A 24,914-nucleotide genomic window follows, 5' to 3' on the forward strand; every position below is an offset into this window, starting at 1 on the left:
TCCATTCAAAGGACTCGGTGCCATTGCTTCAAAGATTGTATTTTGAGCATTGTAAAGCTCCTGATGGTGGGTAATTACAACAAATTATCTGAATAATTCTAATACTGCATCTACTCCGTTACAAATGACAACCAGCAATTAAAGCCATCCCAGCCTTTCAGCAAACTAAACAGAAAAAAACACTTCACTCTTGACCTGGGCGTGCCCATAACTGATAATAAGCACCCATTCTGCTCACTGCAACAATAGTTCCCCCATCCTTGACAAGTTCTATTTGTTTTTTTTTAACAGGGAAAAGAAAATTTTTTAACAAAAATGTTCCCTAGGAGGCTCCCAAGAGATGCATATGGGAAAAGTGGGGTTTGTGTGGTGAAGAACCCCACAGGTGATGGGGTCAGCAGTGGGGACAAGGCAGCTCAGGGGAACTTTTCTATCAGAAAATTAAAAGTTTGAGAAGAAAGATTGGCCTGGAAGCAGAAAACACAGAGAGGCTTTCACTGTCACTCCCACTTATCCCAACTGGATTTGTATGAAAAGGAGAGGAAAATAATATATTTGAAATTGCCTTTGAAATTCAACACCTGGAGGTAAAGACAAGTCTCCAACAGGATCCACCTGAGCTTTGGGAGTTGGAAAGAATTCTAGGAGTAGGAAAGATTTCATTTCAACCTCTGTTTGGAAGAAGAAAAATGTCCCTGTTGTCACAGCACTGGACTTTTCATCTCTGTTTTTTGCTAACATACATTAAATTAGAGGAACAAGTGGTTTTTAAATGCCTGGGTTGAAGGACCCTGTTCCATCCCTGGAGGTGCCCCAGGCCAGGCTGGATGGGCTTGGAGCACCCTGGGATGGTGGAAGGTGCTCCCACCATGGCACTGATGAACTTTAACCTCCCTCCAACCCAAACCATTCCATGATTCCACAATTCTGTTCTATTCCAAACACTCAGTGCCATGAAAAACTTGGAATAAATCCCTGGGAAGGAGATGAAACAAGACTTGAGGAGCCAGGCCGAGGCGAGACACCAAAATCCCAATGTTAACATAAAACAGCAACCAGCAATCCAGGGATTCCCAGCAATTAATCAACTTTTATTACCTTTTATCAACAACTTTTCCTCAGTTCAGATGAATGACTGTGCTGCAGGTCCAGCCTGGCTGTCAGGGGGCACCACTGACCAATTTCCCCTCACATCCCTCAGCCTGGGCACGTCAGGAGGAATGATTGTCCCACTGATGGTTTGCAGTGACAAACTGCACAACCCCAGGGAACAAATGAGGAATTATCCCAGACTCCAGACTTGCCTCCACCCTCTGCAAAGATGCAGCACGAGGGGATGGTTTTATCTCCTCCCTGTAAGATGATAAAGCTTTAGAGTATGTAAACTTCCCTACTCTGTGGAGCAGTTCTGAGTTTCTGTCTGTCCACCAGACCAGGCTGTCACTCATCCACCCCCAAAATCCACCAGGATTTCTTCTGGGAGAGCTGCTAGAAAATAACATCTGCCAACATTTCCCCCCTTCTTGTTGTAATTACTGTTATTTCTAGAAGGTCTCCAGCTTTTCTCTGCATAAGGAACAATTCTGTCTTGTATCCCCTGAATGAGTTCCCTGGCTCAGGTAAAAAATATCCAATTTGGGTATCCCAAAACCAAGGAACTTCTGAGGGATCTGCACTTATTTAGCAGCATTATTTCACCTTACAGAGTGGATAAAGCTTTAATTAATAAGGACTCTTGGAGCTGTCTCAGACCTGTCACACCTCCAGAGCAAATCCATTTGTAAAAATACAACTTGGAGAGACAAAATTGCAGTAATGGAGCTTGGTTAGTAACAGTGGGAATTTAAGACTTCCAGTTTTTCCCATTTATTTTGGAATAAATCTGTACAGAATTCAGGACCATTCAAGCCTGCACTTCACCCACAACTTCTTCCCTGGCAGTTCCAGCACCAGAATTTCCACAGACAGAGCAATTTCACACTTAGGTGTGAATGAGTTTTGTCTCTGAAAAGTTTGGAAGTTACCAAAGGAAAGGAACTTTTGGAAATGCTTTCCAGTGATATTCCACAAACTGCAATTCCTGCTGAGCCATCTGAAATTCAAGATTCCCAGGACCCAAAATAACGAAACTAAAGGCCAACTTCTGGCCTGCAAAATGTATTTATGCCTATTCTGCAATCTCTAAAAGTCAACAGGATTTCAAGTTAAATTCCTCAGGAATATCCCACCAAAAATCATTTTGTGTCACAACCTGGTGCTTGAAAAACCTGTTTTTCCACAGGCTCACATCCCTAAAAGGCTTTTCCCTTTTACTTTCTTTTTGCCACGTGCCCATGAAAACCCTGCAAGTGCTTGTGGAGCCACATCTGATGAGTTTGAAGCAAATAATCCCAATAAAACAGGAATAAATGAGGGTCCTGCACTGTAATGTCCAGGAATTCAGCAGAAGGGGAAAATGCAGCTTAGAGGGGAAGGAACTTCAAACCCATTTTTTGTAGCTCAGCTCAGGAAACTGAAAAGAGGGGAATAGTTGAAATAAACAGCTCAGATTATCTTAAATGAAAATTAAACACTTTGAAAATCTCCCTTCCTTCTCTTTTAGCATCTGTGGGGGAGACAAGAATTCACCTCCATATCCCAAGGGAACAGCTCTGGTTTCCCCAAACCAAACACTTTAAACTGTGCAAAAGGTTTTACAGAAAAAAGCCCTGCAAGAAGAATCCAGGTAAAACACAAAGTGAGAGCTCCCACACTCCAAGGGAATTCCAGATTCCAGCTCACCACCAAAGGCTTTTCCCAGAAATCCTTTGAGCTGAACACCACCACATGATGTAAAACACAACCATGATAAAAATTTAAATTATTAATCTTTCCTTTCATGGCTCTGATGGCTCCATGGGGGATGTGGGGTCATTCCAGGCTTCAGATCTTTGCTTTTAACAGCAAATCCTAAACACAGGAATCACCTTTTTTTGTTCTCATCCAGCACCAGGTCTCCTGCCTTCAATCAAAAATTCATAAAGCTTGATGAAAGCAACCACAGGCATTGTGTAACAATTTTTAAGGTAATAGTACCATAAAGTGGAGCTAAACCACACTGTGTTTTCAGCCTTGGATTTCCCCCATTCAGGGAAAACCCTCACTGAAGTATTTTTTGAACTTCTATTTTTTGAGTCTTTCATAGACAGATTATAAATTTAGAATTTGTCAAGTTCTTTTTCCCTTTTCTTCCACCACAAAAATCAAAGATGCTTTTCTGGTTGTGCCATGGGAGCTCTTCTGTTGCTCTACAGATATTTTTTTAGCAATGTCAGAGTATTATTTCCTGTATTTGAAATCAAAGTTGGGGCTATTAAATAAAGTTTTAGCTACTACTGCAAGTTCATTTGTCAATAGCAAAGGAGCTGCTTGAAAAGCATCAGCTCCTGCATGGGAGGATCTCACTTGTGATTGAGATTTAAATGTTCAATAATTCTTGTGGCACTTGGGGACATGTGGTGGCCTTGGCAGTGCTGGTCAATGGTTGGACTTGATGATCTTAAAGGGCTTTTCCAACTTAGTGAGTCTTAAACATGGATCTCAGTGTGGAAATTGGGTTTTGTTAAGGAATTTTGTACCTGAGATGGTTCAATTGAATCAATGGATCTGTTTTGCCCTTTCAGAACTTCTGTGGCCATGTGGTGAGCCCTGAGCTGCTCAGGGGGTTGGATTGTTGGAACCCAGGACATCCCTCTGGCTGCCCTGGATTGCCCAAACCCCTGCCAGGGGGCTCAGAGACCCTGGCACAGAGTCACAAACACCTGTGCCTTTGATTTTGACCCATGGAAAAACAATTCCCAACTTTGTGTGAGGAGTTACAAGCCACAAGAGTTTGAGTAGAATGATAGTGAATTTGTCACAGGGTGAAAATGTAGAACTTTGGGGTTTAGAATGGGGGTTCAGGAGGCAAGATGGAGGAATCTGGGCATGCTCTGTCCTTCTTCTCCTTCTTTTTATCCTCCATCTTCTGCTGTGATGGTGGCACTTCTGGATTGGATTAGAGACAGACTGTCTAACATGGGTGATAGGTATTGGGATATTATTGTAAATAAAGTACAGGTAGTTTTTAGTATAAAAAGATAACACCACCTCAAGCTGGACAGACCTCAGCAGGCCAGAGAAAGAATTTTATAGATAAGAAATAATAAACAACCTTAAGAACAACAGCAGAAGAATCCTGACTCCTTCTTCGACTGCTGGGCTGGGAAAAGAGACTTGTACCTATCTCAGAGTCACTCTGACCAACAGAAATCCTGAGGCTGGATCCTGTTAGATCCCTCCTGACTGCACTGTTCTGTTCCCAAGGAATCGATAAATCACTGGAAATTCACGTGCCATCATCAACCCCTGTGAGAAAATCAGAATAACAGTGCTCAGCAAGGTGGGGAAGCTCAATCCTCCTCCAGGAGAGCACGAGTGAAATGCTGGAAGGAAATTTAAGGTTTCCCAGAGAAACTCTGGCTGTCCCTGGATCCCTGAGGTGTCCAAGGCCAGGATGGATGGGCTTGGAGCAACCTGGGATGGTGGAAGGTGGATCTGGGTCATTTTTAATGTCCCTTCCAACCCCAACCATTCTGTGATCCCATGAAGGAATGAGCTCATCCTGCTTTGTTGGCTCAATGAGCACAAGCCTGGTTCAAAGTACCTCATTACCATGGAATTACATTAACACTCCTTTCAGCTATTCAGCCCCAGCTCTTGCAAATGTCAAAATTTCTCTGTTCCTTCAGCTTGTATTTCATCCAAAGGGAAGGAGGAGCTGGAGACATGTGAAATTTCTGACAGGCTGTTGATTTTCCCTTTGGATGAAGCATGTTTGAAAACTCCAAACTTGACTGATCTGCTGAAGCACATTCTCTGACAGACAATATAAAATCAATGCCTCACATATTAAGAGGGGTTTTTTTTTGGTTTTTTTTTTTTGGTGTGTGAGAGTTTTTGTTTGTGTGGGAGGTGGCAGTGAGGGGGGGTGGGGATCGCTTTATTTTCTGTCATGGAAAATGAACAGCCTCACCTTAAGGTTTTTATAAACTGTCATCTTTAATCAGACACACACACAGCAAGACTGTCAGTTCTCATAAAGCATCAGGGGGGAAAGAAAAAAAAAAAGGCACAAAATGTGAAGCTGTTCCCCATCCCCTCTCTGTGTGAGTCCCCAGTCCCTGTGATGGCCCCAGTCAGGAGGAAACCTTTCCTCAGCAGTGTCACAACAAGGAGCTCTGCTGAGCTGTGTCTATCCTTCACTTTGTGAGGGAGGAAAAGGGGCTGGGATTTGCCTGAGAGGAACATCCATCCCTGCTGCAGGCACACAGAAAGAACTGAACAGCTAAAAGCCTCCTAAACACTCATTAAATGGGGATAAGGAGGGAAAAACATTCCCAGAGGAGGTGTCAAATTGCTCCCTAAGGTTCCCACTCAGGGCAATGCAAAGAAGCCGTGAGTGGATGAGAAGTTGCACCAAGAGTGGAAATTCTAAAATAAAGTTTGGAGTATCCAGGTGAAAGTTCTCCTGGTGGAAGGTGGGAGGCTGGAAATAAATGATCTTTAAGGACTTTTCCTCATTTCCAGTGTTGAATTTTGTGTTTCTGTAATAAGGATTTGAGATCTCTTGGTGCTGGCACTGCTGATGCCCCTCGAGGGCAGTGTTCAGTTTGGGGTCACCCAGGAGTGTCCAGGGCTGGGTCCCTCCTGACAGGAAAGACCTGGAGGGGCTGGAGAGGGTCCAGAGAAGGGGAAAAGGAGCTGGGAAGGGTCTGGAGAGGCTGAGGGAGCTGGGCAGGGTCTGGAGAACCAGGAGGGGCTGAGGGAGCTGGGCAGGGTCTGGAGAACCAGGAGGGGCTGAGGGAGCTGGGCAGGGTCTGGAGAACCAGGAGGGGCTGAGGGAGCTGGGAAGGGTCTGGAGAACCAGGAGGGGCTGAGGGAGCTGGGAAGGGTCTGGAGAACCAGGAGGGGCTGAGGGAGCTGGGAAGGGCCTGGAGAACCAGGAGGGGCTGAGGGAGCTGGGCAGGGTCTGGAGAACCAGGAGGGGCTGAGGGAGCTGGGCAGGGGCTGAGCCTGGAGCAAAGGAGGCTCAGGGGCCCTTGTGGCTCTGCACAAGTCCCTGCCAGGAGGGGACAGGGAACAGGGAACGGCCTCAGGCTGGGCCAGGGCAGCTCAGGGTGGGCACAGCAGGAATTTCCCCATGGAAAGAGTGGTCAGGCCTTGGCAGGGGCTGCCCAGGAGTGCCCATCCCTGGAGGTGTCCAAGGAACCCCTGGATGTGGCACTCAGGGCTCTGGGCTGGGGACAAGGTGGGGATTGGGCACAGCTGGGCCTGGGTGATCTTGGAGGGCTTTTCCCACCTCAGTGATCCTGGGAATTCGTGATCTCCTGATCTGAGCCTCATCCTTCTCACCAGAGGCCCCATCTCCCAGCCCCAGAGAGCAGGAAGTGATTCCCTACACCACAGAAGCAAGAATTCCACTAACTAAGTGATATTTTCCCACCCTTTGAAGGGAATCTCTCACAATGCAAGACCTGATGAAATCTGGAGGGTTCTTTTCAAGGACCTTTAAGTTTCCCGTGCACTTTACAGCACCTCAGATATTTTTTTTTTTAATTTACCCTGATCCCATGCACATTACTCAGACTCAAACACAAACTTTAGGCAGTCAACACTCCAAGTTCCCTCTCCCAGCTTGAGTCAGCCTTATTGATTTCTCTGAAATCAAGTATTTTAGGTTTGATTCAGAAAGTCAAAGGCATCAGCTCTCATTATTTAGCAGTATTTGTGCCACAGGGGGACTTGACATTTTCTATCTACTTCACTAATAATAAGCAACCCTTAGACTTTAAAATACCACAGATTTTTCTTAACCTATTTGGTGTGATATAGCATAGCTTAAATGTAACAAACTCATCTAATTTTCACACTCCTTTTGCTTCCCAAGACCAACAGTCCCTATATTATCAAGTATTAATTTTATAGTGTGCAATTACAAGATATTATAGCACATTTAAAAATAAAATTAGATTATTATTATTATTATTATTATTATTATTATTATTATTATTATTATTATTATTATTATTATTATTATTATTATTATTATTATTATTATAACCTTAGAGATGTAAAAGGGGTTATTAGTGAGATATGCAAGGGTTCTGAATTTTAGACCAATTTAGTGGTGTAGTTTTTAACACCAGCAGTACTCGATGCTCAAAGACCAAAGGATTTTAATGTCCCGTGACAACTCTGCTGTCCCCTCACAATATTTTCAAAATAAACAGGATTTAAATTCTCCATCCAGCACCTTTCATCTTGACACATCTTGATATGGACAGCAGCTTGGCAGGATCCTTCCCATAAAACATCCCTGCCATATTCCTGCCCCTGGGTGGGTGCACTTGTCCTGCACCTTGGGCACTTCCCTCCCAGGGACAGGGAATTCCTGAAATCTGACATTTGACTGGAGAGGGACATTCTGATATCAACAGACAGCAAAAGTCCATCACCACCCTCCCCAGTTAGTCCCTAAAGGATTTTTTAATTTAACAGCAGAGCAATCACTCTTTTATTTGCATTAAAGTAACTGGAAAGAAAAAGAAACAGTTAATTCCAAATCTGCTGTCAAGCCTACTGCTTTCAGTGATGGAGATTGTAGAAATGAACAGAAATACTTCATTTTACATGAAAAGATCAAACTACTGCTGCTCTCTTCCCCTTGCCCCAACCAATCCCAAAAAGCAAGAGGCACAAAACTTTGCACACACAGGGCACTAAACTTTCATTTAGAAGTCGCTGCAAGCATCCCAAACAATGTCAGCAGCGGCAAATTGGGAATTTTGCTTTTCCTTTTTGTTTTCCTCTTTCTCTGCAGACTCAACCCCAAGGCAGTGATCAGGACACCACTGGCACAGCCCTGTCCTGCCCACCTGGCAGAGGGGAGATCCCTCCTGTTCATTCTTTGCATCCCAAACAATGCCAGCAGTGGCAAATTGGGAATTTTGCTTTTCCTTCTTCCCTTATTCCCCCCTCTTTGTTTTTCTCTCCAGACTCTGAACCCCAGGGCAGTGACACCACTGGGGCACTCCAGTCCTTCCCACCTGGCAGAGAGGAGATCTCTCCCCTTCATTCTTTGCATCCCAAACAATGTCAGCAGCGGCAGTTTGGGAATTTTGCTTTTCCTTTTTGTTTTCCTCTTTCTCTGCAGACTATGAACCCCAAGGCAGTGATCAGGACACCACTGGCACAGCCCTGTCCTGCCCACCTGGCAGAGGGGAGATCCCTCCTGTTCATTCTTTGCATCCCAAATAATGCCAGCAGTAGCAAATTGGGAATTTTGCTTTTCCTTCTTCCCTTTTTCCCTTATTCTTTGGTTTTCTATTTCTTTCCAGACTCTGAGGCCCAAGGCAATGACACCACTGGCACAGCCCAGTCCTGCCCACCTGGCAGAGGGGAGATCCCACCCCTTTATCCTTTGCATCCCAAACAATGCCAGCAGTGGCAAATTGGGAATTTTGCTTTTCCTTCTTCTCGTTTCCCCTTTTCCTTTGGTTTTCTATTTCTTTCCAGACTCTGAGCCCCAGGGCAATGATCAGGACACCACGGGGGCACTCCAGTCCTTCCCACCTGGCAGAGGGGAGATCCCTCCCTTTATTCTTTGCATCCCAAACAATGCCAGCAGTGGCAAATTGGGAATTTTGCTTTTCCTTCTTCCCTTATTCCCCCCTCTTTGTTTTTCTCTCCAGACTCTGAACCCCAGGGCAGTGACACCACTGGGGCACTCCAGTCCTTCCCACCTGGCAGAGGGGAGATCCCTCCCTTTATTCTTTGCATCCCAAACAATGCCAGCAGTGGCAAATTGGGAATTTTGCTTTTCCTTCTTCCCTTATTCCCCCCTCTTTGTTTTTCTCTCCAGACTCTGAACCCCAGGGCAATGATCAGGACACCACTGGGGCACTCCAGTCCTTCCCACCTGGCAGAGGGGAGATCTCTCCCCTTCATTCTTTGCATCCCAAACAATGTCAGCAGCGGCAGTTTGGGAATTTTGCTTTTCCTTTTTGTTTTCCTCTTTCTCTGCAGACTCAACCCCAAGGCAGTGATCAGGACACCACTGGCACAGCCCTGTCCTGCCCACCTGGCAGAGGGGAGATCCCTCCTGTTCATTCTTTGCATCCCAAACAATGCCAGCAGTGGCAAATTGGGAATTTTGCTTTTCCTTCTTCCCTTATTCCCCCCTCTTTGTTTTTCTCTCCAGACTCTGAACCCCAGGGCAGTGACACCACTGGGGCACTCCAGTCCTTCCCACCTGGCAGAGAGGAGATCTCTCCCCTTCATTCTTTGCATCCCAAACAATGTCAGCAGCGGCAGTTTGGGAATTTTCCTTTCCCTTTTTGTTTTCCTCTTTCTCTGCAGACTATGAACCCCAAGGCAGTGATCAGGACACCACTGGCACAGCCCTGTCCTGCCCACCTGGCAGAGGGGAGATCCCTCCCTTTATTCTTTGCATCCCAAACTATGCCAGCAGCAGCAATTTGGGAATTTTCCTTTTTGTTTTCCTCTTTCTCTGCAGACTCTGAGCCCCAGGGCAGTGACACCACTGGCACAGCCCTGTCCTGCCCACCTGGCAGAGGGGATCCCAGGGGTGCCAGGATAATTCCTCTCCCCACTCCTCCTTCCCAAGGTCACGTCCTGGTGGGAAGTGACTTTTCCTTCCGAATCAGCGAGCACTTGGCTTTCTCCTCCATCCTCCAAGCCCTTTAATTGCTGCTTGATCCTAATGAGCTGTGGCTGATGGTAATAAATGGAAACCCCCCTGGCCTCAATATCCAGCATCCCAGCACTGCTCAGCTGCCTTTGCCTCAGCACCACCATCCATCTATCCATCCATCCATCCATCCATCCATCCCCTCCATCTCCCACCCTTCCCATTCCTCCCCCTCCAGCCTGGAGACTGCAGACATCTGTTCCTCAATTGTCTGGTAATAAACACACTCTATAAAGCATATGTAAAATGATTATTACCCCGAGGAGCCAAGTGCCTTTCAAATGCCAGCTGAAACAAATAAACATTAAGAAGAAAAAAAAAAATAAAAGACATCAGAAAAAAAAAAATAAAAAATCCCCACCAAACAAATGGTACGACAGACATCGCTCAGGCTGTTCCATGTTCCAGAAGGAAGGGTGTGGGGATTGCTCCTGTGATTCCTTCTTCCAAAGGGAGATGTTATTCCTCAGCCCAGTAACTCCAGCAAAGGATGAAGGAAGCAACTGGGCTCCTTTGATAACTTTTATACTTTGGCACCTCCCATGAAATGTAATTAAGGCAAATCAGAGGTGGGTTCTGCCTCCCTTTCTAATTGCAGTTAGTTTCCAGGTGTAGTTAGGAAAGGCTATTCCCAGGAATCATCTCCTCTAGAACACCCACTTGTCTCTCAGAAATCCACTCTTCCTTTATTCTGTCTGTGGTGGTGTCATTAAGTGCTGCTAATTAATCTGGGCCTTGGTGTGTCTCAGCTGTCCTTGTGGAAATCAGGGACCCACATCCTGAACAGCACAAATCTCACTTCCCAACTCTGCCTCCCTGCTCTAAAGGAATTCAAAGGCAAGGAAAGCTTTGAAAACCATTTTTAGGTATTTTTCCTTACACTGCCCATGGTTTTAATTACTGGGATCGATTACTGGGAATGGATTCATTTGCACCCGGCCCAAAGTTTGACCCTGTGCTCTTCAAAAGGATCTGGAGCCAAGTTCCACCCTCAGTTTGTAAATAAAAAAGGATGGAAAAGTGGCTTTCTAAGCAGCAAATCTGTCCCAGTGCTCGTGCACCTGTGATGTGATCAGCACTGACACCTCTCATAGCAGGAGCACAAAAGAGAGAATTTCCCTCTGGTGAGTGTGAATGCTCTGCTTCAACTCTCCCTCAGCATTCCAGGGCTGGATTTTATTTTAAATCCATGACTTGATGTGATGCTCAGGCTTTAAATCAGCACACCAGGGTCTGGTTTCTCAGGGAGCCAGTTTGTTTAATACTTTCAGAAGCACTCAGCTGCCCCATGAAATCAGAGAGTCCATGCAGTGCTGAAGCTCCTCTGGCAATGTATTTATGGGGCTTTAATAAAAACAGGGGGGGATGAAACCGTTGTAAATAAAATATTGATCATTTGAATTCAAATCAGATCCATTTCAAGCATGTACAGGGGACAGGGATAAAAGATGAGGTGGGCAGGTCATAAAGAGCCTCAAAAAGGAGAATAAAACAGGTGGAAACTTCACAGCTCTGCAGGAATTACCTGCAGGAGAGCTGGACATTTAAAACAGGAATATCTGGAATAGAGCAACAAGGATCTAACCAAGAGATGATGACTTTATGATTCCACATGCCAGAAGTCACTGCAGGCACCAATATTTGAGCAAATTCACCCTACTGAGCATTTCAGCTCCACAAGTCACTACAAGCACAAAAATATTTGAGCAAATTCACCCTACTGAGCATTTCAGCTCCAGGAGTCACTGCAGGCACCAATATTTGAGCAAATTCACCCTACTGAGCATTTCAGCTGCTGGTGGGACAGGCCATGGCTATCCCATCAGGAACATTGTCAGGTTAAAAAATCCTGTGATCATCCCAGATTCTCTCCACCCCATTCATCACGATTTAAATCTCTCAGCACATTAAACATTAAAATGAATAAAACCACATTCAAATGGGTTTTAGCCCCAAACTCTCCCACCCCACAGGGAGAAAAGGGCAAACTGGGTCATGCCATGTTTTCCTGAGGTTATTGATGAAATCCTCAACGCAAGGGAGTGAAGATGTTGCAGGTGCTTGGCATGAAAAATCCACTGTACACAGCTACCTTCATCTCCATGCAATTATTTTTTATGAGGCAAATGATTCCTCCTGCCTGACTTGCAGGCTGGGAATGCAAAGTGAAGTGTTTGGGAGAAGTGCTATTTAAAGCAGAGCGCTCGTGTTTCACTCAGATGGGAGGAAAAAAAAAAGGGGAGGGGGAAAATAAAGCAGGAAGGCAAAGAGAAAGAATTTCAATCAATGGGAAAGATCTCATCAATAAAAATAAGAGCATCACCACTCTCTGGGCTTGCAAGATGTCTGTAAATTCATTAATGATTTAGAAATTGGAGTCCACAACATCATAGTCACGCCTTGAAGCACTGAATTTCACAGTCACACCTTGAAGAACATTAAACTTCAGTTGTCCATCTTTTCCCACCATAAAATACTATAAATTATCCTGTAGCAGTTTCATTTTTAGCACATTTCTTCAGTTTAAGAGACAGAGGTGGAAATGAAATGTGCTTATGGAATTCTCCACTTTAACATGGGCACGTAGCAAGGAATAAACTCTTTTTTTTCAAGGCAAGATCTTGCACACTATAACACATTTCAGGATGTTCTCAAGATTATTCCAATCCCTGCTGTTTTAACACCAGAAATTTTGATTTGGAGGCATTTATGCATTTTCCAAATGGGTTTTAAAGTCCTGAGAAGTCACAAATAAGCCAAGCTCTCAGCCACAGAGGTGTCAGGAGGAGATTCCTTTCTCTGGGATCAGATTCCAATAATTTTTTTTTTATTATTTTGTGACTTTTTGGGTTTAGCATTGCAGAGAAGCCCCTGTTGAGTGACTCAGGACAGTGAATTCACACAAACACAGGCAAGGAGGGAAATGCTCTCCAAAGGTGATGGGGAGAAAGGAAAACCTCCCAGGAAAAAAGAGGTGGGAGGTTGGATTGGCATGAACCAATCCAAACTTTGTATTTTTGAATTTCCACAAAACCAACAGGACAAACTGTTAGAAAAGCAGCAAAATTCAGGGATCAGAGGTGAATGATACAGTGAGGTTTATTCAAGGCTTGCTCTGTTTAAAGCTCCAGCTGTGACAATTTTGGTAATCACAGGCCCACTGTGGATCAGGAATTAATTTGCAGTCCCCAGCCCACAGTGTTTCATCAATGAACTCACCTTGCAGCTCCTCTGACTTTTTAATGAATGAAAAGAACAGCAAGAAACAATTTGTGGCAGGTTGCAAATAAACTTCCCCCAGCTTAGGTCAATAAATGACACTGGTTGGTGACACAGGGTCACCCAGACAGGAAATCCCAGCTGACATCACAGCTCAGTCAGAAAAAGATTTAAAGATTAAAAATATTTATTTTTCTTTAAAGAAATATTTTAAAATATTTAGCTATTAAATAAATATTTTAGAAATATTAACTAAAAATATTTCTAAAATATTTAAATTATTAATAGCAATAATTCAACATTTAAATATTTAAAAAATAATAAAAATAACAAATTAGTTTAGAAAATGTTTAATATTAAATATTTCTAAAATAGTGAATATTTCTAAAATATTCAAATTATTAATAGTCATAATTAAATATGTAAATATTCTAGAAAATAATTAATAATAAAATTAACAAATTAATTTTGGAAAAATTTAAATATTTAAATATTTTGGAAATATTGAATATTTCTAAAATACTTAAATAATTAATAATAATATTTAAATAATTAAAATTTTCAGGAAAAGAATGTTAATAAAATTAAACAAATTAATTTTAGAAATACATTTAATATTAAATATTGAATATTTTAAAATATTTAAATAATTAATAATTAATAGTAATAATTAAATATTTCAGAAAAATAATAATAGAATTGATGAATTAATTTTAGAAAAATACTTAATATTAAATATTTTGGAAATATTAAATATTTGAAAATATTTAAATAATTAATAGTCATAAGCAATTACTTAAATATTAATAAAATTAGCATATTATTTTAGAAAATATTTAATATTAAATATTTAAATATTTTTAGAAAAAAAAATCTTTTTACACGCAACAACTTCACAACACCAACAACCTCAGAGCAGCCCCTTTGCTCTGGGATCTGAGAACCGGAACGTGCCCAACATCCCCACAAATCAAAGATTTAATTCTAGTTATTCTAAAGTTTTGCAGCTGTAGAAATGTGCAGAAAGGCAGATTTTACCTGAGCAGGGGGTGAAAGATGATGGTGATGTTCCTGGCTCCTGGTTTGCACACAAACTTGGACCCACCACCTTCAATTAAGTTATCATCTGGTCCTCCTGCAAAATAAGGTGGCACAAGTTGTCTAACAGATCTCGACATCCCTTGATTTTCAGAGAGTAAGTGCTAATTAAACATTTAGCAAGCGATAATTAAACAGGAATTAAATGCCTATTTCCTGCTGAAAGATCAGTAATTAACACCAGGCTTCGCTCTCTGCGCCCTCCCAGTGCAGGTGAGCTTGGAGGTGACTTTGGGCTCCTCATTCCAGAGGAACTGGGACATTTTTGGCACAAAACCCACCAAATCCAGGTCCTGCACCTCAGGCCACGAGGCTCAGGTGTGTTTTGAAGCCCACAGGGATGGGAAAGTCTCAGCATTTTTTGCTGGTTTGTGACCCCAAGATTGTCACAAAGTCTCTTTTCTCAGCCCGAGCGCTGAGAAGGAATCAGAGCTCTTCATTTCTCAGTCTCAAGGTTGTTCTTTGTTTCTTATCTATAAAATTCTTTCTCCTGCCCAGCTGAGGTCCGTCCAGCAGGACAGACAGAGGCACTCTATCTGCCTCAGGGGTGGTGTTATCTTTTTATACTAAAAACTTACAATACAATATTTACCATAACTTCCCAATCCCTATCACCTGTGTCAGACAGTGAGCTTCTACTCTAAACCAATCCAAAAGTGCCACCATCACCCAGAAGATGGAGGCCAAGAAGAAGAAGGATTAAGACTGGACACACCCAGATCCCTCCATCTTGCCTCCTGAACCCCCATTCTAAAAACCCCAAAATCTGCTTTTTCATCCCGTGAGAACTTCACTAATATTCTACTTAATTTGTCATGGCTTGCAGATCTTCATCTGAGGTTGGTCATTTGCTCCATGGGTCATAATCCAAACCACAGGGGCATCGTGGGCTCTGTGCCAGGGTCTCTGAGGCTGCTCAAGACAGCCAGAGGGATGTCCTGGGTTCCCACAGGAAAGGGTCTGGAGAGCAGCAATTCCCAGAATTTTCCTGCTCCTCTGACTGGGGATGGCACAGTTCCAGCCTTGGTTGGGGTGCCAGTGACATTTGAACCCATTTATTGTATTTAACTCTCCCAGGAGTTCATTCCTGAGAGGAATGGTGGATTTGTCCTCACAAACAAGCTGTGGGTCTGCTGGTGGATAAAAGCAGCACTGGGAGATAAAAGAAACAACGGGAAGGATTCCACTGATTGATGAATGGAAAAAGATATTTGTTTTTGCAAATAAACTTTAGGTTTGCTGATAAATGAAATTAGACATTGAGAGATGAAAGAAACAATGGGAAAGAAAACCACCTAAATTCCATAAGAATTAAAAATGAAAAGGGAGGGTTGTACATTAGAGGGAAATCTTTGGTATCAAGGGTATCAGGGAGTCTCTTCCTCTCAAGTACCTCAGAAATGGGGAAAGAGAGAGGGAAGTGCTGCTGGGAAATTGGGATAAAAAGGAGGCTGCGTCCTCCAAAAATCTGAGAGATCCCAGGGGAATGCCCCATGGCCTCTCCCTTTATTCCAATAAAGTAAAAAGGACTCCTCTGTCTCCTTTTTGGACATAAACCTCTGGTGTTTGTGGATTAATTTTCCTAACAATTCCCAACTCTGAGTCCTGTCATTCCTACCTGGAGCTTTCCCTTCTCCGAGTTCCACCTGGGTACAAACGGGCTCTAAGCTACAGGAAAAATAAATTTACAGAATTTGGCAGAAAAGCACAACTCAGGGAACATCATTTACACACCACAGGCTCCAGGGTTTGGAAGGGCAATAAAACCTGAGCAGTGTCACTGTGTCCCTCCTAAATTACTCCCACAGACACCAAAGTACCTTAAATTTGGATATTGGGAGAGAAAAGAGAGGGGAGGGAAAATATCAACTTCCTTAAAGCTCTGCATGTCCTGATAGCAACAAAGTCCACATGGAACCATTCCTGAAGAAAATATTTTTAGGACAACAGGCCAGACACCCCACACATAAACAAATCATCATGGAGTGGCTGGGGTTGGAAGGGACCTCAAAGCCCATCCAGTTCCAATCCCATGGGGACACCTTCCCCTATCCCAGGGTGCTCCAAGCCCCATCCAACCTTGGACACGCCAGGGATCCAGGACAGCCACAGCTGCTCTGGGAATTCCATTCCAGGGCCTCCCCAAAAAGGAACTTGGGCAAAGTTTGAATATCCCAGGTACTAGCAAGCCCTTTCCATATGAAATCTCCTTAAAGATAAATAATAAATACAGAAGCCAATCACATTTTTGGGACAGCTTTAGAGGCAGGGAAATGACAAAGTTTTGAAATCAAAACTACTTTAGAAGGTCATTGAAAGTTTTGACCCTGACATCCTTTGCCTCCAAAGGATTTCTCCAAATGAGAAAGAGGAGCAACTCAACCGATGAGAAATTGTCACTGTCATATTTTCTGGAAAAATCCCGTTGCTCAGGATCCTTCTCCTGGGAAGCTGAGAAGCCTCAGAGAAAAAGGAAAACAATATTATCTCATTTGCTTCTCCTGTGTTTTGCTGCTTTGGAATGTGGCTGGAGATTGTTTATCCAACAGGTGATTGTTTCATTGGTTTCATGTGAATTGTTTTGACTTAACGACCAATCAGTGCCAAGCTGTGTGAGGCTCTGGAAAGAGTAACAAGTTTTCATTATTATCTTTTAGTCTTCTGTCTGTATCCTTTCTGTATTCTTTACCATGGTTTAGTTTAGTATTCTTTAATATAATATAGTATAATAAAATAATAAGTTAGCCTTCTGAGAATATGCAGTCAGATTCATCATTCCTCCCTTCATCTGGGAACCCCACAAATACAGGAGAGGAACTGACCCCAACCTTCTTTTCCAAGGGAATTTTATGTGCTTCAGAACGATCAATCTACAGAAAAAGCTCTTTGGTGACTGAATTTATTTGACCCTTCTGCAGCAATGTGAAAGGACCAAGCAGATCACCAAAACCAGCATTTCATACCCCTCTAGGTCAGGAGTGTTTCCTACAAGAATTCCCATGGATTCAAAGATGGGAGAGAAAAAGCTCCAGCTCTGACTTGCCCATGGAGTGGGAAATCCTGGGAAACTGGAAGTCTGCAGTCACAACATTTCCAGAGCTGACTCAGCTCCTCGAGTGAACCCTGAGCACACAGAGCTTCCTCATAAATCCTACCCAACATATGGACTTGGGAAGAAGCACAAAGCGACTGAAAACAGAGTTCTTGAAACTTTCCCGATGGTATTTAGAAAGAGGCAGCTCTAAAAAAAAATAAAATAAAATAAAAAAAAATCCATGGATTTCAGCTGGGCAGCTTCAAGAGTGAACTCTCCCAACGCGGCAGTTTAATCGGGGAAGAAAAGAGGCGTCGAGTTCAAGGAAAGGAAAATTATTCACTTCCCCTGTTAATGTCAGATCCTGCAATTTCCAGTGGGCTCTGTGTCTGAACAGAATTATTGAAGGAGCCAGCCAAGCATGAGCTGCTGAGGCAGGGATGAGGAGATGCAGGCTCCAATTAAGAGAGGGGTGTTATTCTTGTTCCATCAAGTCACCCTGCACTAATCAATATTATTGACTGGGACGAACTCCACGGCGAGGAGTAAAACAATCTGTCTGATCTGCTGGGCCAGATGATGATGGATCTGAGGAGAACAGAACCCTGGCACTGAGAGAAAAATGTGCTTTTACATCTCCTTGGCTCTCAGCCTTCCTTTAGTAATCGTGGGTGCTCTGCAGGTAGGTGCAGGACACAGCGGGGAGGGATTTTGCTTGTATTTAAATATTTTACTCCCCAAAAAAGATGGTGAGGGGTAAATCTTATTCCTGATGATGCTTTGGACATCCCAACTACACAGCAGTGCAGCTTTAATGCCATTCCCCTCCCATCTCCACTGCTCTAAACGCTGGAGGTTTGTTATGGAAAATCTGGGGAGTGAAGGATTCCTCTCCCTGTGAATTGGAGATCTCCACAGGCGATTCCTCTGACTGTATCAAGGTCTGGAATGTGTTAATTACATGGACCGGCCATGATTCCTCCACTGCAGCCAATTCCCTGTGCTGGAGAGCCACCAACATCTCCATAAAATACGCCAGGAACATTCCTCCATCCTGATTGATTCCACCAAGAGCTTCTCCTGCAGGGAGGTGAAGGATTGTTCATCCAAACAACCCAAAACTGGCAGCTCTGGAGAAAACAGGGAGCAGAGAATCCCACAATGGTTTGGGTGGGAAGGGACCTTAAAGATTACCCAGTCCCCCCCTTCATGGGCAGGGACACCTCCCATGGCTGCAGAAGGTCCCTGAGGTGTGGGACAGAGCCCAGAGGAATCCATGGAGCTGCTCCAGGGCTGGAGCCAGGCTGGGAGAGCTGGGAATGTTCCCCTGGAGCAGGGAAGGCTCCAGGGAGAGCTCCCAGCACATGGCAGGGCCTGCAGGGGCTCCAGCAGAGCTGCAGAGGGACTGGGGACAAGGCCTGCAGGGACAGCACCCAGGGAATGGCTCCCACTGCCAGAGGGCAGCCATGGGTGGCATCTTGGCAATGAGGAATTCCTGCCTGGGCTGGCATTGCCAGAGCAGCTGGGGCTGCCCCTGATCCCTGCAGTGCCCAAGGCCAGGCTGGAGCAGCCTGGGATGGTGGCATTGGAATGGGATGGGCTTGAAGGGCCCTTCCCACCCAAACCATTCTGGGATTTGGGACACTCAGAATCCATCCCCAGGGATTTTTATGGAAGTTGGGGATGGCAAAGGGAAGGGAGACCCTTCCTGGAGTGCTGAGGTTCCCAGTGAAGCCCCCAGATCCCAAAATCCCTTCCTAGAGAGGAGTCGGGGTGGGGATGGATCCAATAGCAGGCTGGGAGAGCTGGGAATGGAGGGAATTCCCTGGAGAGGGAGCCTGGGGTGGGATTTTGGGAAGGGATTCCCAGAGCAGCTGGGGCTGCCCCTGATCCCTGCAATGGCCAAGGTTGGACACTGGGGCTGGAGCAGCCTGGGACAGGGGGAGGTGTCCCTGCCATGGCTGGGGTGGCACTGGATGGGCTTTGAGGTCCCTTCCAACCCAAACCATTCCATAATTCCACGAGGAATGGAAATAATGCCTTTTTTTCTCTCCTTATCAATGACCAAGAGATCCAATACAAGATGAACCAGAGATTCAGTTTGGAGCCTCCCAAACCAGAGCTGAGCTGGCAAATTCTGCACTGCCAGTGTGCCCAAAAAACATCCCAAACTTCCCCATCTCTCTGGCAGCACCATTGTTGTAGCAGTTTCCTCTCAGGGCAAAGTTTGCTGGTTTAATCCGCCCAGTAATAAATTACGAGGAACAAAAGAACAACAAGGCAAACTTGGAGATGAAGTGAAATTTGTCACAGAGTTAATGACACCCTCCTGCCGTGCTGGCAATGAAGTGTGCCCACCTGAATGTCACTGCCAGTGGTGACAGAGACAGGGCCATTAGTGACAGAGCTCGGTGTGTCTGAAATGGAGCCTAAAATGTCAGGCTTCAACATGAAAAAGGAGACGAGCAGGGAAACTGGAATCTCTGCAGGTGCTGAAAGTCAGAGCAAACATTAGGAGAGCTTCAGTTTTCCGTTCTGCTAGGTACGTTCAAATTTAAATGTCTGCATGGAAATCTTCCATGTTTACAGAAAATGTCAGAGAATCTCAGGATGGTTTGGGTGGGAAGGAAACTTAAGGATCACCAAGTGCTGTGGTGGGGACTCTCCTGGAGCCCCTGCAGGCCCTGCAATGTGCTGGGAGCTCTCCCTGGATCATTCCCTGCTCCAGGGGAACATTCCCAGCCTGGCTCCTGAGCAGAGGGAGGGGTGGAATTGGAAGATCTTTAAAGTCCATTCCTACCCAAACCATTTTGGGATTCTTTTCTCTCACTCTTCCAACGTGCCAAGGAGGAATCACACATTTCTCTTTGTATTCATCTGTTCCTTGAAAGACCTGAGCACATCAGAGCAGAGGCAGCTCAGCCCCTTGAAAGATTTGCTGTGCAGGTTTTAAAATTCATTGCAAGTAATGAAGAAACTTTTTAACAACGTCCTGAGAAAAGCTCTCTCTGTCTCTCACACAAGAGCTAAAAAAGGGCGAGATTTCCTATGCTGTCACCTCAGGAGCCATCAGACATTACCTCATTGTTTCAGAGTTTTATCTGCCTAAATGAGTTTTATCTCCCTAAATGAGTTTTATCCTCAGTCCTGCCACGTTTTCAATCCTACCAGTCACTAAAACTTTTCAGACACAGAGGTATTTGCCTGGTAAGTAAATCCCTTTCCAAAACATCCAAGAAATATTCATTTGGGATGAATGGAAACAGCAATATGCCAAAATCATGAGGGACACAGGGAATCTCCAGCTCCCTTCCCATCCCTGTGTCAGAGATCAGCTTCACTGATCTCTCTGCAATCCACCTAAACAGCTTCCAGGCATGGAATGAAGAATTCCCAGCCTCCCCTCCATGACCACAGCACCTTTCCTAGGGAGCTACTCCATGTGAATAAATCCAGGCAGAACAGAGGAATAAAGAAGAATAAAGGAAGAAAAGAGGCTTTGAAGCAACAAATGAGCAATCAATACATCCAGTTCCCATGGCACGGGGCTTCCCAAAAGTTCTTGATTGTGTGGGAATCAACACCACCACAGTTACTGCATGCACATCATCTTCAAGGCATGGAAATTCAAATTTCATTCAGTGTGAAGGGAGGAAAGCTAAAGATGCCCAGAGAGAGCAAAGCAGGTGATCATGAAACAGCTCAGCAGAGCGAAGGGATTCATCTGTGAACAGCAACTGTGGAGTTTTATAATGGAAATCTCCTGAGTTTTTACATTTCTGTATGTTAGACCACCCAAATAAATCTCAGAATGATCTGGATTGGGAGTTCCAAAAGTTTCAAACCCCCCTCCATGGCAGGGACACCTCCCACTGTCCCAGGGTGCCCAGAGCTCCATCCAGCCTGGCCTTGGGCCCTTCCAGTGGCATTTTGGGGATTATTGCAGGCATGTTTTTCTGCCTGTTCTTCTCTAATGATGATTTTTGTTCCCTCTCCAGCCCCAAAGTGGCAGTGAGTGACCCCTGCTCTGACCAGCACGTGGAGCTCCCATTCCCTCTCCAGGAATAGGAACTGAGATGCACCAGATAACAAAATCCACCTTATCAGGACAGACAAGAATGAGCTCCAGCCAATCCTTGATTACTTCCTTGCTTGAGGGGAGATGCAATTTAGCAGAGGTCTGTGACAGAGGAAAAGATTGCATTTCTTGTTTGCTTCTCTTAATCACCTGCTCTTCTTTTAATCATGGCAAGTGGGAACTTCTACATCGGACCACGGGGAATAAGGGGCTGATGGCTACAAACACGCTGCACCCACGTTTTCATAAAATCATCAGAGATCAGAGTGACACGGAACTCCAGAAGAGCCGAAATTGCTGGGAATTAGGTGGTAACTACTTGTAAAGCACTGGCTGCTGTCAGACCTGGGGCTGGAAAGGAGCTGGGTGACTCAGTGACTGGGTGATTCAGTGACTCCAGAGCTGCTCCAGCTCCCAGTGCCGTGTCACCAGCCTCAAAGGGACACAGGGGACACCAAAGTGGCTCCCCCTAAAGCCACAGCACGCCCTGCTGACCTCTCTCCACTCACTATGGAAACTAAGCTCACCCTGGAGGTTATGAAGTTCATCCCATTTCAGTGTTTCCATCAGGGATAAATTGTCACCGACATGTTTGATTAAAAATACTTTTGCTAGGATTTTTCCTCCTGAGAAGCTGAGAGGCCTCAGAAATGAAATGTAAACAATGGTTATCTGCTGCTGTGGAATGCAACAGGTGCATCTGGGATTGGTCTCATGTGGTTGTTTTTAATTAATGGCCAATCACACTCAGCTGGCTCAGACTCTGTCAGTCACAAGATTTTATCATTCCATTCCTTTCTATTCTTAGCTAGCTTTCTGATGAAATCCTTTCTTCTTTTAGTATAGTTTTAATATATCATTTTATTTTAATATAATATATATCATAAAATAATAAATCAGCCTTCAGAAACATGGAGTCAGATTCTCATCTCTTCCCTCATCCTGGCACCCCTGTGAACACCACCACAATAAATTCCCAGCCATATACCTAGTGATATTCCCATATTCCCAGTGACAAATTCTCCCCAAAGCAGTGTTTGGGGTGATGCTCCCCAGAGTGGGAGTTTCCAGCCTAAAATCTTTCAGTGAAACATTAAAGATGTAGGGCAGAAATTAAGGGATGGTCAAATCAAGTAAAGTGTAATGGCTGAAGCTTCACAAATCCTTTAGAGGTATAAAAATGGGAAAGAAGGAGGGGAAAGGGATTGGAATGAGATGTTCCAGGGCTGGAGGCAGGCTGGGAGAGCTGGGAATGTTCCCCTGGAGCAGGGAAGGCTCCAGGGAGAGCTCCCAGCACATGGCAGGGCCTGCAGGGGCTCCAGCAGAGCTGCAGAGGGACTGGGGACAAGGCCTGCAGGGACAGCACCCAGGGAATGGCTCCCACTGCCAGAGGGCAGCCATGGGTGGCATCTTGGCAATGAGGAATTCCTGCCTGGGCTGGCATTGCCAGAGCAGCTGGGGCTGCCCCTGATCCCTGCAGTGCCCAAGGCCAGGCTGGAGCAGCCTGGGATGGTGGCATTGGAATGGGATGGGCTTGAAGGGCCCTTCCCACCCAAACCATTCTGGGATTTGGGACACTCAGAATCCATCCCCAGGGATTTTTATGGAAGTTGGGGATGGAGAAGGGAAGGGAGACCCTTCCTGGAGTGCTGAGATTGCCAGTGAAGCCCCCAGATCCCAAAATCCCTTCCTAGAGAGGAGTCGGGGTGGGGATGGATCCAATGGCAGGCTGGGAGAGCTGGGAATGGAGGGAATTCCCTGGAGAGGGAGCCTGGGGTGGGATTTTGGGAAGGGATTCCCAGAGCAGCTGGGGCTGCCCCTGATCCCTGCAATGGCCAAGGTTGGACACTGGGGCTGGAGCAGCCTGGGATGGTGGGAGGTGTCCCTGCCATGGCTGGGGTGGCACTGGATGGGCTTTGAGGTCCCTTCCCACCCAAACCATTCCATAATTCTATGAGGAGTGGAAATAATGCCTTTTTTCTCTCCTTATCAATGAGATCTAGGAAGAAATGAATAAAAGATCCAAGGTCCCTTCTCACCCAAACCACTCAGGGATTCTGAGCAGAGCTGGAATCGTTGTTCAGGTTTGCAGATCAAGCCCAAACCTGCTTCAAGCCTGAAGGAAAAGTGATTTCCCAGAGCAGGAGAGGCAGGTCTGGATTGCAGCCACAGGACTGATGTGGCCTCTCTGACCCTGATCAGGTTTCTGCATTTCAGTTCCCCAAAAGGGGAATTGAGATTGTGGCTCCAACTTTCCCCTGGCAAAGCTGTTCTGAGAAATGTCACAGAAAAGGCTCCCAACCTTTTATTCACTGCTTTAAATTCATGCTTTGACTTCAGCTTCCCATTAAACCGACAATAATGTCCCAAACTGACCAACAACTCCAAAATCCTGCCTGAAACAGCTTTTCCCTGTGGCACATCCCAGGATTTGGTGCCTGATTTGGATGCAGCCCCCCAGCCCCTGCTCTGCCATATTGCTGATGTTCCCAATCCCTCCCTGCTCCCCTATCCTGCCTTGTCTGAGATCCAACACCATATGCATTTAAATAAGTTGCTCTTTAATGTTTCAAAACCTGATTTATTAGTTGCTCACACTCCATCTGCCTTGAAAAACGGCGCCGTGCCTCGGCTTTCACAGCCTGCACAAAAGGTTGGGGTTCAATTCCAGGCTCCTTTATCATTTGATCACCGTGTCAGCCACATATGTAAAGTCTCCTTCCAGCTACAGAAATTGTTTAAAATGCATATTTCTCCTCTTTTGCTTGTTGTGATTTCTTTTTTTTTTTAATTTTTTTCCCCCTTCTCTCCCCCAGGCCACGCGACTGAGCAGCAGGCACTTTGATTAATGGATTTGTCAACTTGCATATTTAGGATTTTGTTGGTTTGCCTAAAACTCCCCGTGTACAAATGTGAGCTGTTCCAAAGCATGGCTGCAGCAGAATTCCTTATCCCGAGCTGGAAAAAGCACTTGGAGCTAATGAGCTGTGATTACTCACACGCTGCATCCCCTGCTCCACTGTTCTCTACTCAGAGCTCTCTCCCTTTATCTTATCTCCTGTAGCAGCAAATGGCTCCTACCTGAATTTTTTATATTCCTGACATGTTTTCTATTCAGTTTTAATGTCAGAAAGGAAAAAAAAAAAAAACCCAACAAAAAAACCACCATGAGGTAACAAAAAGCAAGTGAAATAAAGTAAGATATTTCCTGACACAGTGTCATTTGCTGGTTTATTTTCTTACAAGCCATTTAACTCTAAAATCCCCATTTCATCTTCATTATTTTTTTTTTGGTTTTTTTTTTTTTTTTGGTTTTTTTTTTTGTTTTTGTTTTTGTGTTTTAATATTTAGAAGCTCCAGGACACTTTAGACAAAGGAATTGGCTGGAATTACAGAAGGACAAAATGATTTGGGTGGGAAGGGACCTTAACGATTGTCCAGTTTCAATGGACAGGGACACCTCCCCCTGTCCCAGGCTGCTCCAATCCAACCTTGGCCATTGCAGGGATCAGGGGCAGCCCCAGCTGCTCTGGGAATCCCTTCCCAAAATCCCACCCCAGGCTCCCTCTCCAGGGAATTCCCTCCATTCCCAGCTCTCCCAGCCTGCCATTGGATCCATCCCCACCCCGACTCCTCTCTAGGAAGGGATTTTGGGATCTGGGGGCTTCACTGGGAACCTCAGCACTCCAGGAAGG

The 24,914-nt window shown here is 44.9% G+C and overlaps 1 protein-coding gene across 1 annotated transcript in view; it reads right to left on the minus strand.

Annotated features, from left to right (window-relative positions):
• The window catches only part of EXOC4 (exocyst complex component 4), a 359,365-nt gene that overhangs the window by 156,909 nt on the left and 177,542 nt on the right, over positions 1 to 24,914 (minus strand). The window contains 1 exon segment of the mRNA XM_063153646.1: positions 14,048 to 14,144. Within this exon segment, the coding sequence (XP_063009716.1) occupies positions 14,048 to 14,144 (97 nt within the window).

This window comes from Melospiza melodia, chromosome 4, assembly GCF_035770615.1.
Source record: "Melospiza melodia melodia isolate bMelMel2 chromosome 4, bMelMel2.pri, whole genome shotgun sequence".
Taxonomy (NCBI): domain Eukaryota; kingdom Metazoa; phylum Chordata; class Aves; order Passeriformes; family Passerellidae; genus Melospiza; species Melospiza melodia.